The sequence below is a fragment of the Crocodylus siamensis genome, chromosome 4 (assembly GCF_052110815.1).
Source record: "Crocodylus siamensis isolate JL-2025a chromosome 4, ASM5211081v1, whole genome shotgun sequence".
Lineage (NCBI taxonomy): Eukaryota > Metazoa > Chordata > Crocodylia > Crocodylidae > Crocodylus > Crocodylus siamensis.
The window spans coordinates 69475717-69494149 of NC_143398.1; the positions used below are offsets into that span (position 1 = coordinate 69475717).

General features: G+C 41.9%; 1 protein-coding gene across 1 annotated transcript; it reads left to right on the forward strand.

Annotated features, from left to right (window-relative positions):
• Window positions 1-4277: 4277 nt before the first annotated feature.
• Window positions 4278-17842, forward strand: FAABTP (fatty acid amide binding transmembrane protein). The gene is made up of 7 exons (XM_090042541.1): window positions 4278-4318; window positions 4423-4573; window positions 6934-7047; window positions 10014-10151; window positions 10448-10702; window positions 11091-11300; window positions 15268-17842. The coding sequence occupies exons 2-7, from the start codon at window positions 4444-4446 to the stop codon at window positions 15429-15431; spliced, it is 1011 nt and encodes a 336-aa protein (XP_089898667.1). The 5' UTR covers window positions 4278-4318; window positions 4423-4443; the 3' UTR covers window positions 15432-17842.
• The last annotated feature ends 591 nt before the right edge of the window (window positions 17843-18433 follow it).

The following is an 18433-nucleotide window of genomic DNA, read 5'->3' on the forward strand; positions in this document are numbered from 1 at the left end:
CACTAGCAATTTTGTTTCAGCATCGTCTTCTTACGATTAAATTAGACAAAATATAGTTGCCCACTTCTCTCCACATTCCTAAACCTGAATCCCAATTTAAAATTATATGGTCATGAGGACAAGAAAATAACTTTATTGTTTTCCACATAGCAGACAATCCTCTTATGCACTCCCTGAGTGTTTTACACTGCTTGCAAGTAAAGTTATGTCTGCACAAAGCTACTTTAGTGTGTGTGCAGGAACCAGTAATACTAGAACCTGGTCGGCTACTTTGGTATTAACTTTGGTAGGTATTTTATTATAGCTCTGGTGCCTCCTGGCCATTTTAACTACACAATATAGTTTTAAAAGCCCAAAAACACCACCACACCCTTATTTGAGATGCTTTACCTCATAGTAAAATCAATGGCATTTCTTTTTTCCTTCAAATTACCAAAGCCCATTGTGCCAGGGGCACAGGACCGGGAAGGGGGGAAGCCTTGCCCAAAGGCAAAACCCCAACCAAAGAAAAGAAAGAAAAATATAATAACTTACCTGTTTCAGGGGCCAGGAGGAGCAAGGAAGCTCAGGGCGAGAAACTGCTTGTGCAGTTTGTAAGCTGCACCCATATACAGCTGGGGCCAGGTGACATCATGAGGAGACGCCACCCAGCAGAGATGAAAGGGGGCCATGAAAGCGTGGGAAGGCCACTGAGTGCCGGAGAACCAGCAGGAACCCACTGGCCAGGAGGGGACCAGCTGTGGTGGACGGCCACCGGCAGTGGCAACAGCAGCGAGAGTGGCGAGGGTAGTGGCGGCAGCAGCTGTGGGAGCGGCAGGGGATCCATGACCCGGGGAAGACCGGCGGGGATCAAAGATGCCGGTGGAGAGGCCAGCAAAGGCAGCTGCAGCAGCAGCTGCAGCATCAGGAGCAGCGGGAGCAGTGGGAGATCCCCAAGCCAAGGATCGGTGGGGATTGAAGACGCTGGCAAGGAAGCCAGCAGGAAAGCTGGCGGTGGTAGCCACAGCAGCAGTGGCAAGAGTGGCGGGGAACCCCGAGCCAGAGAAGCCCTGTGAGAGCCGAAGGAGCTGGCGGAGGGACCTGTGGTAACCCTGGGGAGAACGGGCGGCCATGCCTAATCATAGGCAATGGGGGCCATAGCCCCGAGTGGAGGCAGGGCCCAGAGAGGGAAAGAGAGGGACCCCAGCTGGGGCGAAGGCATGGGTCCCAACCCGTAGGGTGCCCAAAGCTAAGGGCGTCAAGGGTGCTAAGAGTGTACGGAGCTCACGGTGGGTGCTGTTTCCTTCAGGGTCCTTCCTCTTCTCTTTCCTTTTGGCTACACCTTACCAGTAGCTACGGTGGTGGGTTTGTTCGTTCTGTGTCATGACGGGCGTTTCAGGGAAGAGGGGTTTAGGGACCGTTTATTTCCATCCCTTTTGTGAGGGTAGATGAGCGAAGTCCTCAACACCAGGTGAGGGTGGCTAGGACCCCATGGAAGGGGAGAGAGAGAGGCTGCGCAGGAGCACACTGGGAGCAGGAGCTAAGGGCACCAGAGAAGACAGTCCTGAAAGCCGAAGGTCTCCTGGCCCACCCACCAGAGTTCGGCCGGGGCCCAAGGTGGTCACCGTTGTGAGGCAACACGGAGACCCGGGAAGACACCTGTAGGCGCTGGCTGCAAACTAGACTTGGAGGCCCGTCTCAAAAGTGTGGTGCTTTGCTGGGGTGTAGGGGAGGTTGGAGCCCCGTGAGCATCCGCCAAGACGCATGACGGCCCTGGAGGCAGCTCCAAAGGGGACCCCCTCCACTGAAGAACCATTCAAAGTCATGGCAGGCGAGTTAGGGGGTCTCCCAGAAGACAACTGAGATATCCTCTGGGGTCCACATGTGGGACCCTGGCACGCAAGATCAACTGCTTGGGTAAAGGCAGCGCGGGAGCATACAATACAGCAGGGGCAGGCACACTCATATCTTATAAACACTGCTTACGTTTTTACATAGAAGTACAGTCATTGACTTCAGTTGCATTAGGCCTATGTTTTACTATTTATAAGATCAGGCCCCCAGTATAAACAGTGCATTAAAAGCCATCTTTGATTTCTTCTTTTCTTGGTCTCTTCTGCTACTATGGCAAGGGAATTCTGAACCTGGATTGCATGCAGGGTATTGTTTGAAAACTGCTGCAAATGCTGAATGAAACATGACAGAACATGCATCAAAAGGCAACAACTGGCAGCCTGCATGAGTTAGAAATGCTTCAAATGTTACAGCTTGTTAGAAAAAATATGGTCTTTTATTACATTAAATGTACACATTTTAATTCAACAAATTAGATTTTAAAGCCAGTCTCATTATCTAAAGGAATTGAACAAAAACACAACTTGAAAGTCAAATGGACCAGAAAATTAGCAAACATCATTGCTATTTTGTTTAGCATAAATATCTTGTGATGTTACATGTGGAAGGCTTTTGAGTCCTGTTCTTTTCCTACTGCAGTGATTCTCCATCAGGCAGCTGGGGTACTGTAGGGTGCTTCCAGTTCCTTTTAAGGGTGTCACAAGGTATGAGAAGATATAAACGAAGTGTGAAGAGCTAAGCAGATTAATTAAGCAGACAAGCACATGCTCAGGCTTGTCCCTTTCTGGATGATCCCCCACCTTTACCACCTGGCTTCTCTGCAAGCAGGTAAGCATTGTAATATATAAATCGGTTTTTTAAATTAGAGGTGCCTTGCACCCAGAAAGGCTGAGAACCACTGCCCTAATGGCAAGCCCTACTTTAAGTGTAAAAGAACAAAAAAGCACCTCTATCCTGCTACCATGATGAATTGTAGGCTTAATGATCCTATTAATGTTAGCAAACCTGAGGCTTTTTATGTACACAGTGTTATTTAATGATATGTTTATGGGATTGAGGTAATACATGCTGTTGATGTAACAATGTGGAATCCGTGGAGATTTCACATTCATAATTCTCTATTGTGATCTATAAAATCTTGTTCTTTTTATAGCTACCTGCCCCAAAGGGGATGGCAATGTATAGAAGGGTGTGGGATCTTGTAGCTTTTTGTGAACTTCAAGTGAGCACTCCTGATAACTTTTTCATTATCTTCTTTAGGTATAATATGGCATCCTTTAAACCAATTTTGGCTTGTTTTCTAAGAAGTTGCCAGACTGGTTTCTTGTGAGTGTACCTGGAGCTGTATTTTCATGAAGCATATACAGTCTCTTCCCACTGGTGCTGAAGGATTTGTACTGTTTCAACATGTTTCTCATTCTCAGTATGTGGACATATCACCACTACCTGAGTGATTTCATATTCTGACCTGTACATTAATGGCATACGTGACATTTTTGGCCTGCGAATTGGTGAATGGGATTTGTACTTAGCAATATCTTCCTTTGTTGCCAGTAAGTTTTAGTGCTTTATATATCAGGAGCAGCCTTGAAATTGTACGGTAAGCACAGATAAGTGGGAGGATGTAACAGTAGGCAGCGGCATACATTTGGTCCCCAGCAAGCAGGACAGGAACAGGAAGGAGGTCCAATAGGTTATAGGGGTATATCATTGCACAGGTCTTACTGAGGCTGGAAGTAGATCTCAGTAAAACGACTGTCAGGATACAGGTTCCTTGCAGGGAGACACTTACAGCGAAGTCAAGCTCTCACTGAGGCATTGTGAGGGTTGGGAATCCCCTTGATCTCAATCTCTCTAAACAGGAGACAGGGCCAGTGGCTCCATGCAAGTGAGGAAATACAGACAGGTTGACGAGGACGCGAACCAGCTGCTCAGTGCTGGACAGGAGCCCTACAACCTCCCGCTGAAAGGACTGGGGAGTGCCCAGGCGCAGGGAAGGAGGGGGCGCGCATTCAGTGACGCTGCTCCAGTCTGTAGGTGGGGGGCAGCAAGGACCAGGTCTGTCTCCCTCTGGGACGGAAGAGGGGCGTGGGGCCCAGCTGTCACTGCTAGGAGACTCATCTTAGTGCGTGTGTTTGGGGACAGCTCCAGCTCAGGAGGGGAAGCTTAGTGCTGGCTCCAGCTCTGCGCCCTTGGCGCACTGTGGAGGCCCGAGGCTGGGTGCAGGGCTCTGGGCGGGGGGCCCACACTGGCAGCGCAGACCAGAGAGGGTGGGGGAACTGCCTGCTGCCTCTGGCAGGCCTCCCCCCGCCGCTGCTGGGGCCCGGGAGGCGGCACCTCACAGGCGGCCGCATCAGGGACGGGACTGCACGCTTAACGCGGCGCGGCGCGGGAGTTGGGGCGGGCTTCCCCCGGCTGGCGCATGCGCGGGGAGGCGGGGGCGCGGGGCGGCGCGGGGCGGGGCGGTCGGCCCGGCGGGGCCATGGTGCGTGCGGGACCGGCGGCTGGGGCTGGGGGATTGGGCCGCTGGCTCGGCACTTGCAGCGGGGCCGCGACCCTAGGCCTGACTCGTGCGCTTTGCCCTAGCAGACGATCGCCGCGTGAGCGCCCATGACCTACCAGCGGGACGACTTCCTGAAGGACTACATCAGGATGATGACCAACATGGTCATCCTGAGCCTGCTCATCTGCATCTCCCTGGCTTTCTGGATCATCTCCATCACGGCCAGCACCTACTACGGTGAGGGCTGGCCCGCAGCGCCCCCAGCATCCCCTTCCCCCCTCCCTCACCCCCTGCCCCGGAGCCCGAGGCATGGAAATTATGGGATCCCTGAGGAGTAGGGCTGCCATCACAGAGGACAGTCCGGTTGTCCTCTGGCCTCTCTTGATACAAAACCTTTACGTCTTCTGTTTTTCTCTTTAAGAGAAAAACGGGTTCTCTTTCAAGAGAAAATTAGAGGGTGCAAAGGCGTCGGGTTTTGTACCAATAGAAGATAGAAAACCGGAATGTCCTCTACGATGGCCGCCCTGCCTCGAGTCACTTCATCCAACCCCTGCCCGAGGCAGGCAGCAGCTGTGTCCCATGGGGGGACTGAACCTGCGCCCAGGCTGAGTGGGCAGCCCTTGCCCCAGGTTAGCAGACCCCCCCTGCATAGGGGTGCCACTCAGTAACTGCCTGTATTGCAGTGTGCTTTAGTATTTCCAAAAGGAAGTACTAAATAAAGCATGGTGCTGTAGCATCATTGCTGTATGGCAGTGTGTAGACATGGCCACTGAGTGAGAAAATAGGCCCTATTGGCTGGCTTAACAACAAGGTAATGTAGCTGTAACAAGGTAATAGATAATATTAACTACATTTTTGTCTATTAAAAAAAAAAGAAGGAAAAGAGTCAAGTCCAATCAATACCACAAAAGTAAAATGTTTAATGAAGAAGACTGCTGAAGAAATCAAGAGGTTTTAAACCTCTGCGTATAAGTATAAGGAGTCATTGGGAAAAACTATGGACTGTATCTTTGACACGCTCACCCTGCTGTAAAATGAGAAACAATTAGCATCGTTCAATCTAGGAATAGCAAGTCCTAGAGATGAATGAATTGGCACAGAGACAGAAGGACCCAATGAGTTCGCTAAGATGACATCAGCTGTCACTGCAGTTAAACAGTTTAATCAATATTATTGATACAGTAAAAAAGTGGATATGCTAGTAGTGCAGAAACCACAAAAAGATGAGCTGTTACGTAGCTGCTAAAGGCTGATCTCATTTTTTAATATAAACACACAAATACTTTCAGAATCTTTCTGAAATAGAAGCACCCCTTCCTATGTAAATACATAGTGATAGTGATCAAACTGTATGTAAAAGTCAATCTGGTGAGAACATTAGATATTATACGGGTAATTCAGAATATGTGGACTAATAAACAGGTTTTGCTATTAGACACTAAAAAGTCCTTCAGTAAAATAGTATGATCTTTCCTAAAACCTTTGCTGTTGACGGGGGGTTTTGGAGGCAATATGGAATTTCTAATAAATTATTTAATTATTGTTGTTCTGCCATACGAAAAATGGTAATGTGGTACATAGCAGAAAGTGCCATCTACACAGGACCCTGAAAAGATTCTGGAAAGGTTGTCTTCTTTCCCCTTTAATATTTCTTCTCTATTGGATCTTAGCATAAAAAATGCATTAAACAGCATAACTGTTAAAACTTGTTCATATAGTTACTACGAAACCTGTTAAGAAAAAAGATCTCTCTGCATTATGTATTTATTCAAATGTAGTCCTGCCAGCTCTTCACATAAAACCGGTGATTCTCAACTAGGGGGTTGCCAGATCCTTTGAAGAGTGCCCTGAAGTATAAGGAAATGAGCAGATAAACAAAGCAGATAAGCACAGGCTCTGGCTTGTCCCCGCTTGGATGATCTCCCAATCCCACTGCCTGACCCTTCTGCAAGGAGGTCATTGCTGTAATATACAATCTAGCTTTTCAAATTGGATGTCACTCAATTCACAAAAGTTATGAAGGGGTGTGTTGGGTCCAATGAGAGGTGCCTTGATTCCAATGAGGGGTGCCTCAGTCCAAAAAAAGTTGACAATCACTGGCATAAAAGAAATAATACTTTTATTGTCTAAATTGATGTTTTAGAGTTAGGAAAGAAAGAGACCTTAACATACATCAGTGTGGTATGTATTAACTGTAAAACTGCACTTGTCCATTTAACCAAAATTAAATGATAGGCTCTAATGTATCTTATGTTTTGGATTTTACATTTCATTGCTTATAATTTCCTTTCAATTACTGCATAATCCTGTCTGTTTTTTCTATCAGTTTCTATCATTTCTAGTAAGTAAAGTTTTTATTAATGGCATACTTTATCTTTGCATTAATTTATGTGAGTGTTAAAGAAAATACCTAAGGTGCTTCGTTTTTAGTTTTATGCCTTGTTATTTTTCTTCTGAATTGTAAAGGAGGTGAGGGAAGTTTCATCTATGTTACACTTAGAATTTACATGCATACTGGCATATAAACTCTTGTCTGGCATCTCTCTTATAAATCATTTTCATAAGGCCAATTTTAACTACTTTATTTAACTTCTCAGGTACTTTACGGCCCATTTCTCCCTGGCGCTGGCTTTTTTCAATTGTGTTTCCACTACTGATTTCTTCACAAGGTTATAAAAAAAAGAGTCTTGATCACAGTGGAGCTCTGGGAGGTATGTTTCTTTTGGGAGTATTAAGTGACATGTTTATGGTACAAACCATTGTATTTGTTTTAATTTTTGTCTGGCTATGTGCTTTTAAGACTTTTGTACTCAGTTCTGAACTAAGGGAAATGTGTACAAGCCTGCAGTACCTGGCATGGCTTCATGTCTGTTTAATGTTGCCTCCCACTTCCACCTCCAATCTGAACAACTGTGTTCATGGTACAGCAATTGTGTATTTTAATGTTGCTGTTAAAACTTACTTCATTCTGATATTGTTTATACTTAAGTATAGTATATGCAAGTTCTGTTCACAGGTGTAAAATCTGCCACAATGTTGGCCATGAAACCCAAGGTAGTATATATGATTGGGCTTTTGAGTCTGTGGAATCCTTTTGTGGGGCTTGGTGGTTGTAGTCTTTTTTTCACCCATCCAGAGACATCAGAATGAAATAAGGCTGCTGGAAAGAAATTCTTTCAAGTTGAGACATGTAGTCAGTCCACCCTTGTTGGACCTTCAGTTTTTCTGGTAGAAAACCAAATATCTTCTTGGTTTCCTTTGTTTCAGGACGGGCAGCCCTCCCTCCTTTCTTACTTCCCTAAAATACCATATTTTTCCTCATGCCATGTGCCCTCCCCCCAATAAGGTGCATATTTTTTTGGAAGGCAAGATGTAGAAAACAAGATTTTTCTAGTCATGACCTAGAGCTGACTTTTTTTCATGGAGAGGTTGTACTTCAAAATGGTTGTTGCTTCTGAACTCTGCTCCTGATGCTTGTTGACTGTTAGCTGAGAGAGAAGAAACAGCCATATTGCAGCACAGCCTCTCCATCCTTCTGCTGTCCCAGTGAAGAAAATCAGCTTTCCCACTGAAGACATTTGGGCAACTAATTTTTTGTGGGGGAAAGGTGTGTGTACTTTGGGAGTAAATATGGTAATAAATCAGTTCTCCTTTTAATATTTAAGCAGATGACCTGTTCACAATTTCATTTCTTGACCAGATGAGAAAACAGCAAAATACTTTCAAATATTGTTTATCAAAATTTTATGCAAGATTTAGGGGTGAGGTTCTTACATTTGCATGGGGCAGAGGTCAAAAATGATGACTGATGGGACATTGGGAAGGGAGGGAGAAGTAGGACCCTCAGTTTCTCTATACCAGGTGTTTTCAAACTTTTAAAATAAGTGTACCCCCAGTGACTGGACATGGAGCAGGGGGAGAGGGGTGGCGCGCGGCTGGACACGGAGCAGGGGTTGGGGGTGGGAAGGGTGGTCCTCAGCCAGATGCGGGGGGGGGTTGGCAGCAGCCACCACTGCATGCAAACTTCCCCTTCCCCACCTTGTGTCTGGCCAGCCGGGCAGCACCTGTTTGGCCCACAAAGGGGTGCCACTGCCCTCTCCCTCCCAGCCCTACTCCTGGGAGGCGGCAGTGTGGGGTGGTGGGTGGCAGCAATATGTCCCTGCCCGCCCATGTGTACCCCTTAGGGCCTTCCCAAGTACCCCCCAGTTGACAACCCCCATTCAATACATTCTGCAAATATAGTGCATTATCTATATGTAAGATAACCAGTGCCCCCCTAAAAGACATCTGCTTCCCTTTCCTGTTAATTTTGTGTTAACAGCTCTGGGATCGGTTCGGTTGCATAGAGCTGCAGGTCATCAGCTCAATCTTTTCTGCATCAGTGGCATTGAGCTGAGTCAGCCACTAGTTGTTTTCCACTCCCAGCAAATTGCAGTTTTCCACTGAATAGAGCAGTAAGGCGTTATGAATTGGATCTACCCAGGGAGCAGGAGGGAGGAGAAAAGTCAAAACACATATGTGCAAAATAACACCAAAGAAAAATTGCTTGAAGAGAAGTATTTCAAACAAGGCAGCAAGAACATGAAACAAGGCAAGAGTGATGATGAACAAAAAAGATCAGTGGCAGTAAGGGTTAAAACAAAGCTGTCCAGCTCAGAGGGGTTAATAGCCCCTGGGCTCCTGGTCCGGGGCTGTTCCCCACTTTGCTTTCTCACTGTTGCAGCCAGTGTCCCTGCCCTCCCCCCCCATACCTCCTCCAGCTTCTGTTGTCCCCACCCCACCGAGCATGATGGAGTGACAGAGCCCATGTGGTAGCCAGGCTGCTGGGTGGGAGGGGGTGTGACCCAGGAACTGTCTGAAACATCTATACCAATGTGGTATAGTGTGGGAGTTGCCTGCCATTTAGGGGAGGGGAGGATGTATGTCTTATCACATCTGCGTGATCAGGGGGTTTGCATTGTGTGTTAGGGGATCCATGTGGTTGGGGTGGGCTCATGCAGCTTGTCAGGAACCTGTGTGGTACAGCAAGGTGGGCTCATGTGGCGTAGCTTGCATGAGCTATGGCGGCCCCTGGCTGCTCAGAAATTGGACAGCCCTGGATTAGAACATGTTATATGTAGCAGGAATGCACAGTCCTACAGATTATCCTGAGAGAGGACCCCAGCATAAGAAAAATGTTGCAACCCAAACTGTAGATGTTCCTAATGTCAATATATACATAGAGGCTTAACAGAGATGTACTCCCTTTGCTTCCCATAGATACAATGGGGGGACATTATATAGACATTTTCATATATATATATCCTTTTGTATTGTTTTTATTGTTGAATTTTATGTGGCCCTGGCATAGGTGACTTACTATTTTCCAGCAAAGAAAGAGTTGTTTCAGAACTCTTTATTATACAGATACTTAGTGGAAGATCACTGTTTGTTAAAGGAAAACATTAAAGCAAAGGCGGCTGTGTGGTTTTTCAGCAATACAGATTGTGGGGTATTTTAAAACTGTATGTATCCCATGGATTACCACAGTAATTCTTGGACTAATTGCACTGTTGTCATCTTTTAGGTTTATTATGAAGATTTAATAGTTCATTTTAGAACATAAAAACATATTCTTAATTGCTTTGCAGAAGATTATTGCATGAACTAACTAATTTGATTTTTTTTTTCTTTATAGGATTAGTGGTTGGGTTTATCCTAACAGTTGCAAATTTCAGCTTCTTCACTTCCTTGCTCATGTTTTTTGTTACTTCTTCAAAACTTACTAAATGGAGAAAAAATGCAAAGAAGCAAATAGATTCAGAATACAAGGAAGGTAAATGCCAAGATTAATTGTTAGACAGTCTGAGAAAAATACGTTCTGTCTTGCTTGATGTTTTTGAATGTAACATTCATAGTGTACACATTACATAGTGTACACAGTAGAGAACACTGTGCACAGTAGAGAACACTGTGCACTGTGCAAGTTTCGCTGCCCTCAGTAGTAAAATACAGATAGTAGCTGTTTCTTGAGGAGTGTTCATTGGTTTGGTTGCTGCTGTCTCCGTCTGATGTAAGCTGCTGCATATAAACTTCCTAGGGATGAAAATATTCAAATTATCTTTCTTCCAGGTGGGCAGAGGAATTGGGTGCAAGTGTTCTGTAATGGTGGTGTACCTACAGAGCTGGCACTGCTGTATATGATAGAGAATGGACCGGGTGAAATTCCAATAGATTTTTCCAAGCACTATACAGCATCATGGATGTGTCTTTCCCTTTTGGGTGCTTTGGCATGCTGTGCTGGTGATACGTGGGCTTCAGAAATTGGCACTGTCCTGAGTAAAAGTGAACCAAGATTAATAACAACATGGGAAAAGGTACCAATAGGTGAGGCCTCTGATTTTACATATTCTTGTGTTGATACTATATCTAGTTCTTTCTAAGAGCCTTTACATAATCAGATCCACAGTATTGAATTCTGCTAATATTGAAAAAGTTTACTTTGGTGAAAATAAGTACTGATTTCCATAGGTTGTAAATAAAATGGAGTTATATAGCATCCTGTGACTGAAAAACTGCCCCATTCTGAGTCTGTCTTTGTTTTTAATACTATTAGTTTACATTTTACATGACATCTTCTACAATATAAACTGTCATGTAACACAAATGAAGGGATTTGAAAAGCATTTTAAAATCTGAGATATTTAATTGGTAAAAGGCTATATGCAGTAAGCATAAATACGACAAAAATATGAACTTTTTGTTTGATTTTTAGGTACCAATGGAGGAATTACTGTAATTGGCCTTATTTCAAGTTTGCTTGGTGGAACAGTAGTAGGAGTGGCTTACTTCATTACACAACAGATTTTTGTGAGTGATCTGGATATATCTGCTCCACAGTGGCCAATCATTATGTTTGGAGCAGCAGCTGGTTTACTGGGTTCAATTGTTGATTCATATTTAGGAGCTACAATGCAGTATAGTGGTAAGAAAATTATTTTTTTTCTAACTTAAAAACTGCCTTTAACTTAAGGTGCTAAAGATTTGGTTATGAAAACAGAGAAAGAATGGATGGAGTAACACAATGATGGATTTCCAAAAGATGGCCAAAAAAAGGGAGTTAATCTTACCTTTCATCTTATTTCTGTTCCCCACTTCTTTGTTTTTAGAATCTCAAAATCATCTTGGGCTACTCTCAATTTGTTACATGAATTGTAATGGTTTTTGAAATGATCAGGAAAAAGTGATAAGAAAGAAATATAGTATTCTTTCATGGGATGGTGTATATATCCATTTCAGTATATAGCTGTTGTACATCCTTCATCCACTTGAGCTGGAGACTTAGTACTGTTGGGACAGAGTACATGCCCTGCCTGCCCTCTATTTCACCTGAGGGCATATGGAGCTGTGATCATCTTGCTTCCCTCTGTTCCTCCTAACTGCTCATCACAACAGTAAGCTATCCATACTCCATTCTGGATTTTTTTTTCTGCACAGCCAGAATTCACCTTACTTGTAAGTAGTTCTAATATTTGTTAGTTCTTAACTCTACTAGTTATTTATATAACCTAAAGCTATTGGAAATTCTAACCTCAGGGTTTTAAGCAGTGTCTTGTGTGGGGGTGGGGGGGGGGTTTATATGGATTGTTTGTTCTGGCCCAGGAAAGGGAAAGATGCCATCTGTAAAAATCTCTTTTCAAACAAGAAAGTAGAGAGATCTGTCTCAAAGAGCTTTCTTAGGGCTTAGCAGTCAAAAAGGCATCTCCCTACCTAAGCAGGCAAAATAGATTTTTTTTAATGAAGTCAGATGAAAAGTCTGCGGGGCTTAAAAAAGCAAAGCAAAAAAAGGCCCCTTGCCATATCCTTTCAGAGATCACACATGCACACACCCTGTCCAAGGTGACCCTATTATCAGACAGCACAGTGAAAACCAGTATATTCATTAATTTCCAAGACTGTTAATTCAGATATGGCACTGTCATGGCTGGTCCTTGCCTCCTTTTCTGCCTGTCTCCAAGACAGTAGATGGGTATTATTAGGGTGTATTCCAAGGCATGAACATTTCTTTATTCATTCCTTGTCAGAATCCTTGGCTGAGATAGTTGTGAATACACACTTATACTAAATTTACCTTGAGGAATAAAGATCAGAAAAAAATTGCATGTATTTGGATGCAAATCTTACTTGACAGCCAGCTTTATTTGCCAAACTTTCATCAATTGGAACTCTAGATTCTAGTTTGGTAGATTAAATTGTCTGAGAAATGCAGTAGGTAATTCAAAGCCATCATCACTGGGGGAAAAAGAGAGAATGTTTTTGCAAGTTGTAGTTGATGCTATGGACTCCACTTCCTACCCCATGCACTTTCTTTCCTGGTCCAAGTGTCATTCCTGTGAAGATCCAGCATGCTATTCAGGAATCAGACTTTATTGCTGACAAACATGAACTGAAAACCAAAAAGGTTCAAACTAATACTTATAATACCAGAAAGGAATCTGTTTTGATAAATAGAAGAACGTATTAGTTTGGATAGCAGTAAACAAATGATGACAGAGTTGGCATAAACAACAATAAAACATAACAGGGCTTTCTGCCATTTCAGTTAAGGTTTACCTAGTAGGCATTTTGGCAGCACATTCTTTTGTCCGAAATAACTTCCATCTTGCTTTGTGAAGTTTCCTCAGTGTCCATCTTCCAATACAAGACCTAGTTCTCACATGTGAATTAAACCTATTTCCCTTCTTAGCCAATGGACTCTCTGTATGAATCTTTAAGTATCTTGTAGTCTCTTCCATCTTTTACATAAAACAGATTTTTTTAATGGTGGAAACCATCATCTGAAAATGTTTCTGGATTACAAGCCACTATATACAATTTCCACAATTACATGATTTTTCTTAAATTCATCATAAATGCCATGCCAGAAATCATTTAGTTCTTTAATCTGAATCAAATAATCCATTTACCTATACCTCTTTCCTAAGGCTCACTTCCGAAGAGGCAAAGAGAAATGTTGACAAAATGCTTCCCTTTTGCATCGATGAAACAAAGACCTTCACCAAAACTACTTTGGTAAAGAGATTGAAATGTCAGTTAATATCCACCTGGATTACAGCATATCTAAAGACTTGCTGTAGTTCAGCTCACAGAAATTTTTTTTTGTATATTTGCACATTTGACTTGGCTAAAGCAGTGTCCCAGTTGTAGATATTTGTAAGGTTAAACAAAAAAGTTTTCACTACATGGCTTTCCTTGACATTTATTCCTTAGTTGAAACTTCTTGTCCCAGTGCTGACTTTGGCAGGGTAGTTCTTTGAGATGTTTTGTGCCCGTGTCCATTCTACATGCTCCCTCCTACCCTGCATCTCCAGAATTCTGGCAACAGAGAGAGAGGCTTGAAAGCCTGGGGATGTGCAGGGTGCATACTCTGTGCCAGTGGCACTCTAGCAGATGTGTAGTGCATTTGATAATGAAGTGTGTGTGTGTGTGTGCCTGGCACATCTTGAAGAATAATCGTTATTGTGAAGGTAAAAGCAGCTTCCCTTCCATCCCCATAGTTCTTAACCTGAATATGCTATATTCTAGCATTGTCTACTTTTTCCCTTTCCTAGTACTCTGAATGGCTATCCAATTAAAGTGCATCTATAATGCCAAAACACAGTCTTTACTTCACTCTTTTTCAATTATTCTGTCAAACTTCAGCTACCCAGTTTTGCAATGGTAATTTATTCTGACCTAATAGGATTGTGCAAGTAGTTTCCATTCTTAATTACTTAATACTACTTGAGGTGATGAAGGACAGATAAATCTAGCCCTTATGTGGTGTGGTTTTTAATTTTATTTTTTTATTGTGGCTTCATATGGATGCAGGAGATGACTATTCCCTGTTCTCCCAGAAAAAAATGTTAATGTGGGGCCAATGGGCTGTTTAGGAATATGTCTGGATTTAGCCTTTTATAATGGGGGTTAAGTAAGAGGTAAGCGATTACAACTTTAAGTTAATGCTTCTACTACTGTTGACGTCTCATTTTGGGTTTAGTTCTTTAAGTGCTAGGGAAGAAGCAGTACTCTCAACTGTTTGCTTTCAAGGCAGCTGTGTGATTTTTTTTCTTTTGGTGTGTTAAGCATCTCTTCAATAAAACAGAGTAGCTCAACATGAATTTTAACATTACTTTGAACATACAGGGCACTAACAGATATTCAGAAACTTCAAAGAATGGTACTGGCAAACAGTATAATGGCCTACTTTGAGATGCTGGTTCTTCTCCACAGAAATAAAAATCCTTCACTATGTATTGAGCCAGCATTAAAATGTACATTTGTCCTAGCAGACAGATTGGATAAGGAGAATGTTGTCCCACTCACTTTAACTTTTCCTTTGCATTGATAAGGAAAGACAGCGTTTATACAGAGGCAGACCAGGGGCCACATAGACTGGAAAGGGAGCTATACAGCCACTTAATGTAATGCCCTTGTGGAAGTGAAGCTATTTAATGGGCTTAATTTCAGGGTTAGATTTGCTGTGATATGGAGTAATTTTAAGATATGAAAGTGTTGGGTGTTTTTTGGTAGGAATACACATTTCTAAGCATTTATGTTTGTTCAGTGGCATCATCTTTATCATGACAACTCTTGGAATAGTTTTGTTTACCTTAATAGCCTGTGTTGCTAGCACAGTATTATAGAACTATGTGTATATGTGTGTGTGTGTGTGTGTGTGTGTGTGTGTGTGTGTTTGTGTATATATGTATATATATATGTATATTTTAAAAATTAGGGTATTAATGCTCATGTAAAATAAGAATTTTATTTTTTTTAAGTAGATAGATATTTGATTCCAACAGCCATAACTTAAGCACTTATAGGAAGTAACATACACTTGATGTTAGGTTTCCTCTCAAGACAGCTGCAAAATGTGAATATGTTTACCTTCTATTTACTTCTTTCCCCAGGTTTTGACAAGCGTATTGGCATGGTTGTCAACCACCAAACAAAAGACTCAAAGCACATATCTGGAAAACCTATACTAGACAACAACGCAGTGAACCTCTTTTCTTCTGTAGTCATTGCTTTGTTGCTACCTGGTATAGCATGGGGTTTTTGGCCAAGAGGATGAAACATCATAATTTTTTTATATGTGGTTCAAATCTTACTCGGAAATTTCTCCGCAGAGCACTATTTTTGCCTTACTGAGGGAAGGGGTCTGTAACCTTTACAGAGCCATAAGGGCTTAACTTCCTTAAGCTGTAAGCTTCATGTAACAGCCACCATCTTTCTGTGCAGAGGTGATGGCCTTTTAATAACCAGTCAGTACAGCTTCTTAACTGAACATAGATCACTACTGTGTGACATGAAGTACTTCATCAGTCACACTTCTGATGATGAATACTTGGCCTGCAAATCAGTTCCGGTACCCAGAAGCTGGGAAAGGGAGAGACTGGATAATGGACCATTGCCACTATTCACCAAGCTAGACTGAATGCTACATAACTTCTTAAAAGTTCATAATAGTACAGATAAAATCACTGAATTTAGGTTTAGTACATATTTTCCATCACCTGCTAAGTTTTATAGAAACAAGCTAATGTACCTTAATTGTACTTTAATAAGCAGCATTGCCCATTCCGTGTTTTGATACTTTTACCAATAAGATGAACACCCTTGTGCTTGCTTTTTTTCTTGACAGCCTATTTGACTTGTATCAAATGGGGTTATAAAGCTTATGTTAGCAGTACCGTGAGGTACTTCTTATCAAATTAAATTACTGATATTTAAATTTAGAGTACAATTTGAATTAAAACTCATCTGTTTAGAAAAGTTGAATAATGCTACTGAAATTGTAAAATTTTATATTAGAATTATACTTGGTTTTTCACCACTTGATACTCTTCATGTCTGTTCCGAGTAGTGCAATTTTTGTTGCTGTTGTTGGGTCCCCAGTAACGCAACATATCTGTTTAGTGCTAAATAAACTTCACACTGGAAATGGAAAGGTGTGAAGACCTTTACCTTTACCAGCTTTCACTTCTGTCTTCCAGTGGCAGACTAAAGAGATTTTCAGTTGATATGGTAAAGGATCTGATTCTGTAACTGTGTTTGCATGCATTGCCCACCTCCATCCCTTTGCAGGATCTGACCCTTAAGACCTTACCAGTTATTTTTCCAGTTTGAGTGAGATTACCTGTTCTAGTGATAATTCCCAATTTGAAAGTGTAGGAGATCTCAAACTGGTAGCATCATTTAAATTAAATAAATGTTATCACTTCATCTCAATGTTTCTGTTGAAAAGCATGGAAACATAAAAAGCATAAATGCTCTTATTGCTTAGCTGTATTTTTACTGTAAATAAATAGGTTTTTCTTCATGCATAGTTGGGATTTTCTACTGCATCTAAATAGAGTCACATTTTTTTCTCTTGTTAAGTGGTGTTAAGCATCAGAGGAGGACTTGGGATAGTGGCGATGTTCTGAGATGACTTACTTTCAGTTTAAATGTTTTATTGTCAGGTGTGTTGTTTCAGGGATCAAAGGTTTATTTTCAAACCCTTAAGTAAGTGTTTAAACAAGTTTTCACTGATATCTGATATGGGCACGTGTGGTGTTTTAGTTAACACTGGAAACACAACCATAATATTAAAATAAGCTTTCCAGATTAGTATGAAATGTCTTGATTTCTATTATATAAATTAATAAAGTTTTTAGAAGTCATTTGGAAGCTTGCAGCAGGGTTGGGATTTTCAGAAGTGCTTAATGCTTGGTGTCTTAACTTTTCCAGTGAGGGGAGTTAAGTTTATGTGGAGTCATCTTGAAATTCCCACTCAGAAATCTCTAGTGTTATAGAAGGACTGAACCATTATTTAGCTTTACAGAAAATTACATTGCCCTGGCAGGATAACGTTACACTGAATAGAACATAACTGTTCACATTTTTGTGTTGTATTTAACTTATGTAACATAAAAGTGACCCAGAAAGCTTAGCCTTTCTGAAAGGAGGAAATGTAGGAATTCTAAGAAAGTTAGATATAAGCGACTTGGTGCCTGTAAACAAGTTCATGTCACTAAGAGCTGTTCCAAAAAAAGGTGAGGCAATACTACAGAAGATGTCTGGATATAAACAGAGACTGTATGTATGAAAGCAAAAGGGAAGGTAAGAAAAGGAAAGCAGATAAGGGAAGGAGAGGGTGAAAGGTTATTAATAGAAACACATTGGGGCTGTTTCTTCTCTCTCCCCACCCCCCAATCAGCTTACATTTCACTTACTTTGAAATATTTAAATATTTGTTTTGCTTCAATATGTGTATGGTTCGTTTCTGATATTAATCTGGCATTAATCATATTAATGAACTGACGTGTTAATTCACAAACGGCTCCTAGAGTCCTTTGGTCAGATTTCCTTAAACTAAAAAATTCTGATTGGAAAGTGTAGAGCCTTATTCTCTGTATGATTTTATGGATTATGTACAAGTAACTGTGTTATTTTTCAATGATTAAATAGTAATTTTTCTTAATAAATGTGCAATTCAGGCTCTGTGTGTGTAAGAACTCTTCTTTTTTCCTATTAAAGAAACTCTTACTTGAACTGTCTGGCATCTCAGTCCAAAAAATAGTTAAGAATACCACATTAGGATCATTTATTTTTAAAATATATCTGTAAGACACTTTTTTAAATTAATTTGCTACTATAAACATGGATTGTTCTGTGCCTGTCAGATCCATAATAGTGTGCCAGCATGTGTTTTTTAAACTGCAATTCACTGGGATATGTCCAAGTAGAACAACTAAATAAAGTATATGCTGGGAAGAGGGCTAACTTTACAACATAGGCTATAGTCATAGAGAAGTAGGGCTTGAAGGGACCTCCAGAGGTCATCTAGTCCAACCCTCTGCCTGAGACAGGATTATCCCTGTCCAAACCATCTCTTATGACAATAATCTAAGCTCTACGTAAGACCACCATCAACCCATATGCAACATAAACCTAATGCCTTAACCTGCCACAGGTAAAAGAGAGGAACCACAGCAGCCAATGCTCTGCTTCTATAAAATGATGTCAGTATACACGCTAAAGAGGTCCCCGTAGAGGGTCACACTCCCCACTACAGAGGTGGGCACAAACCCC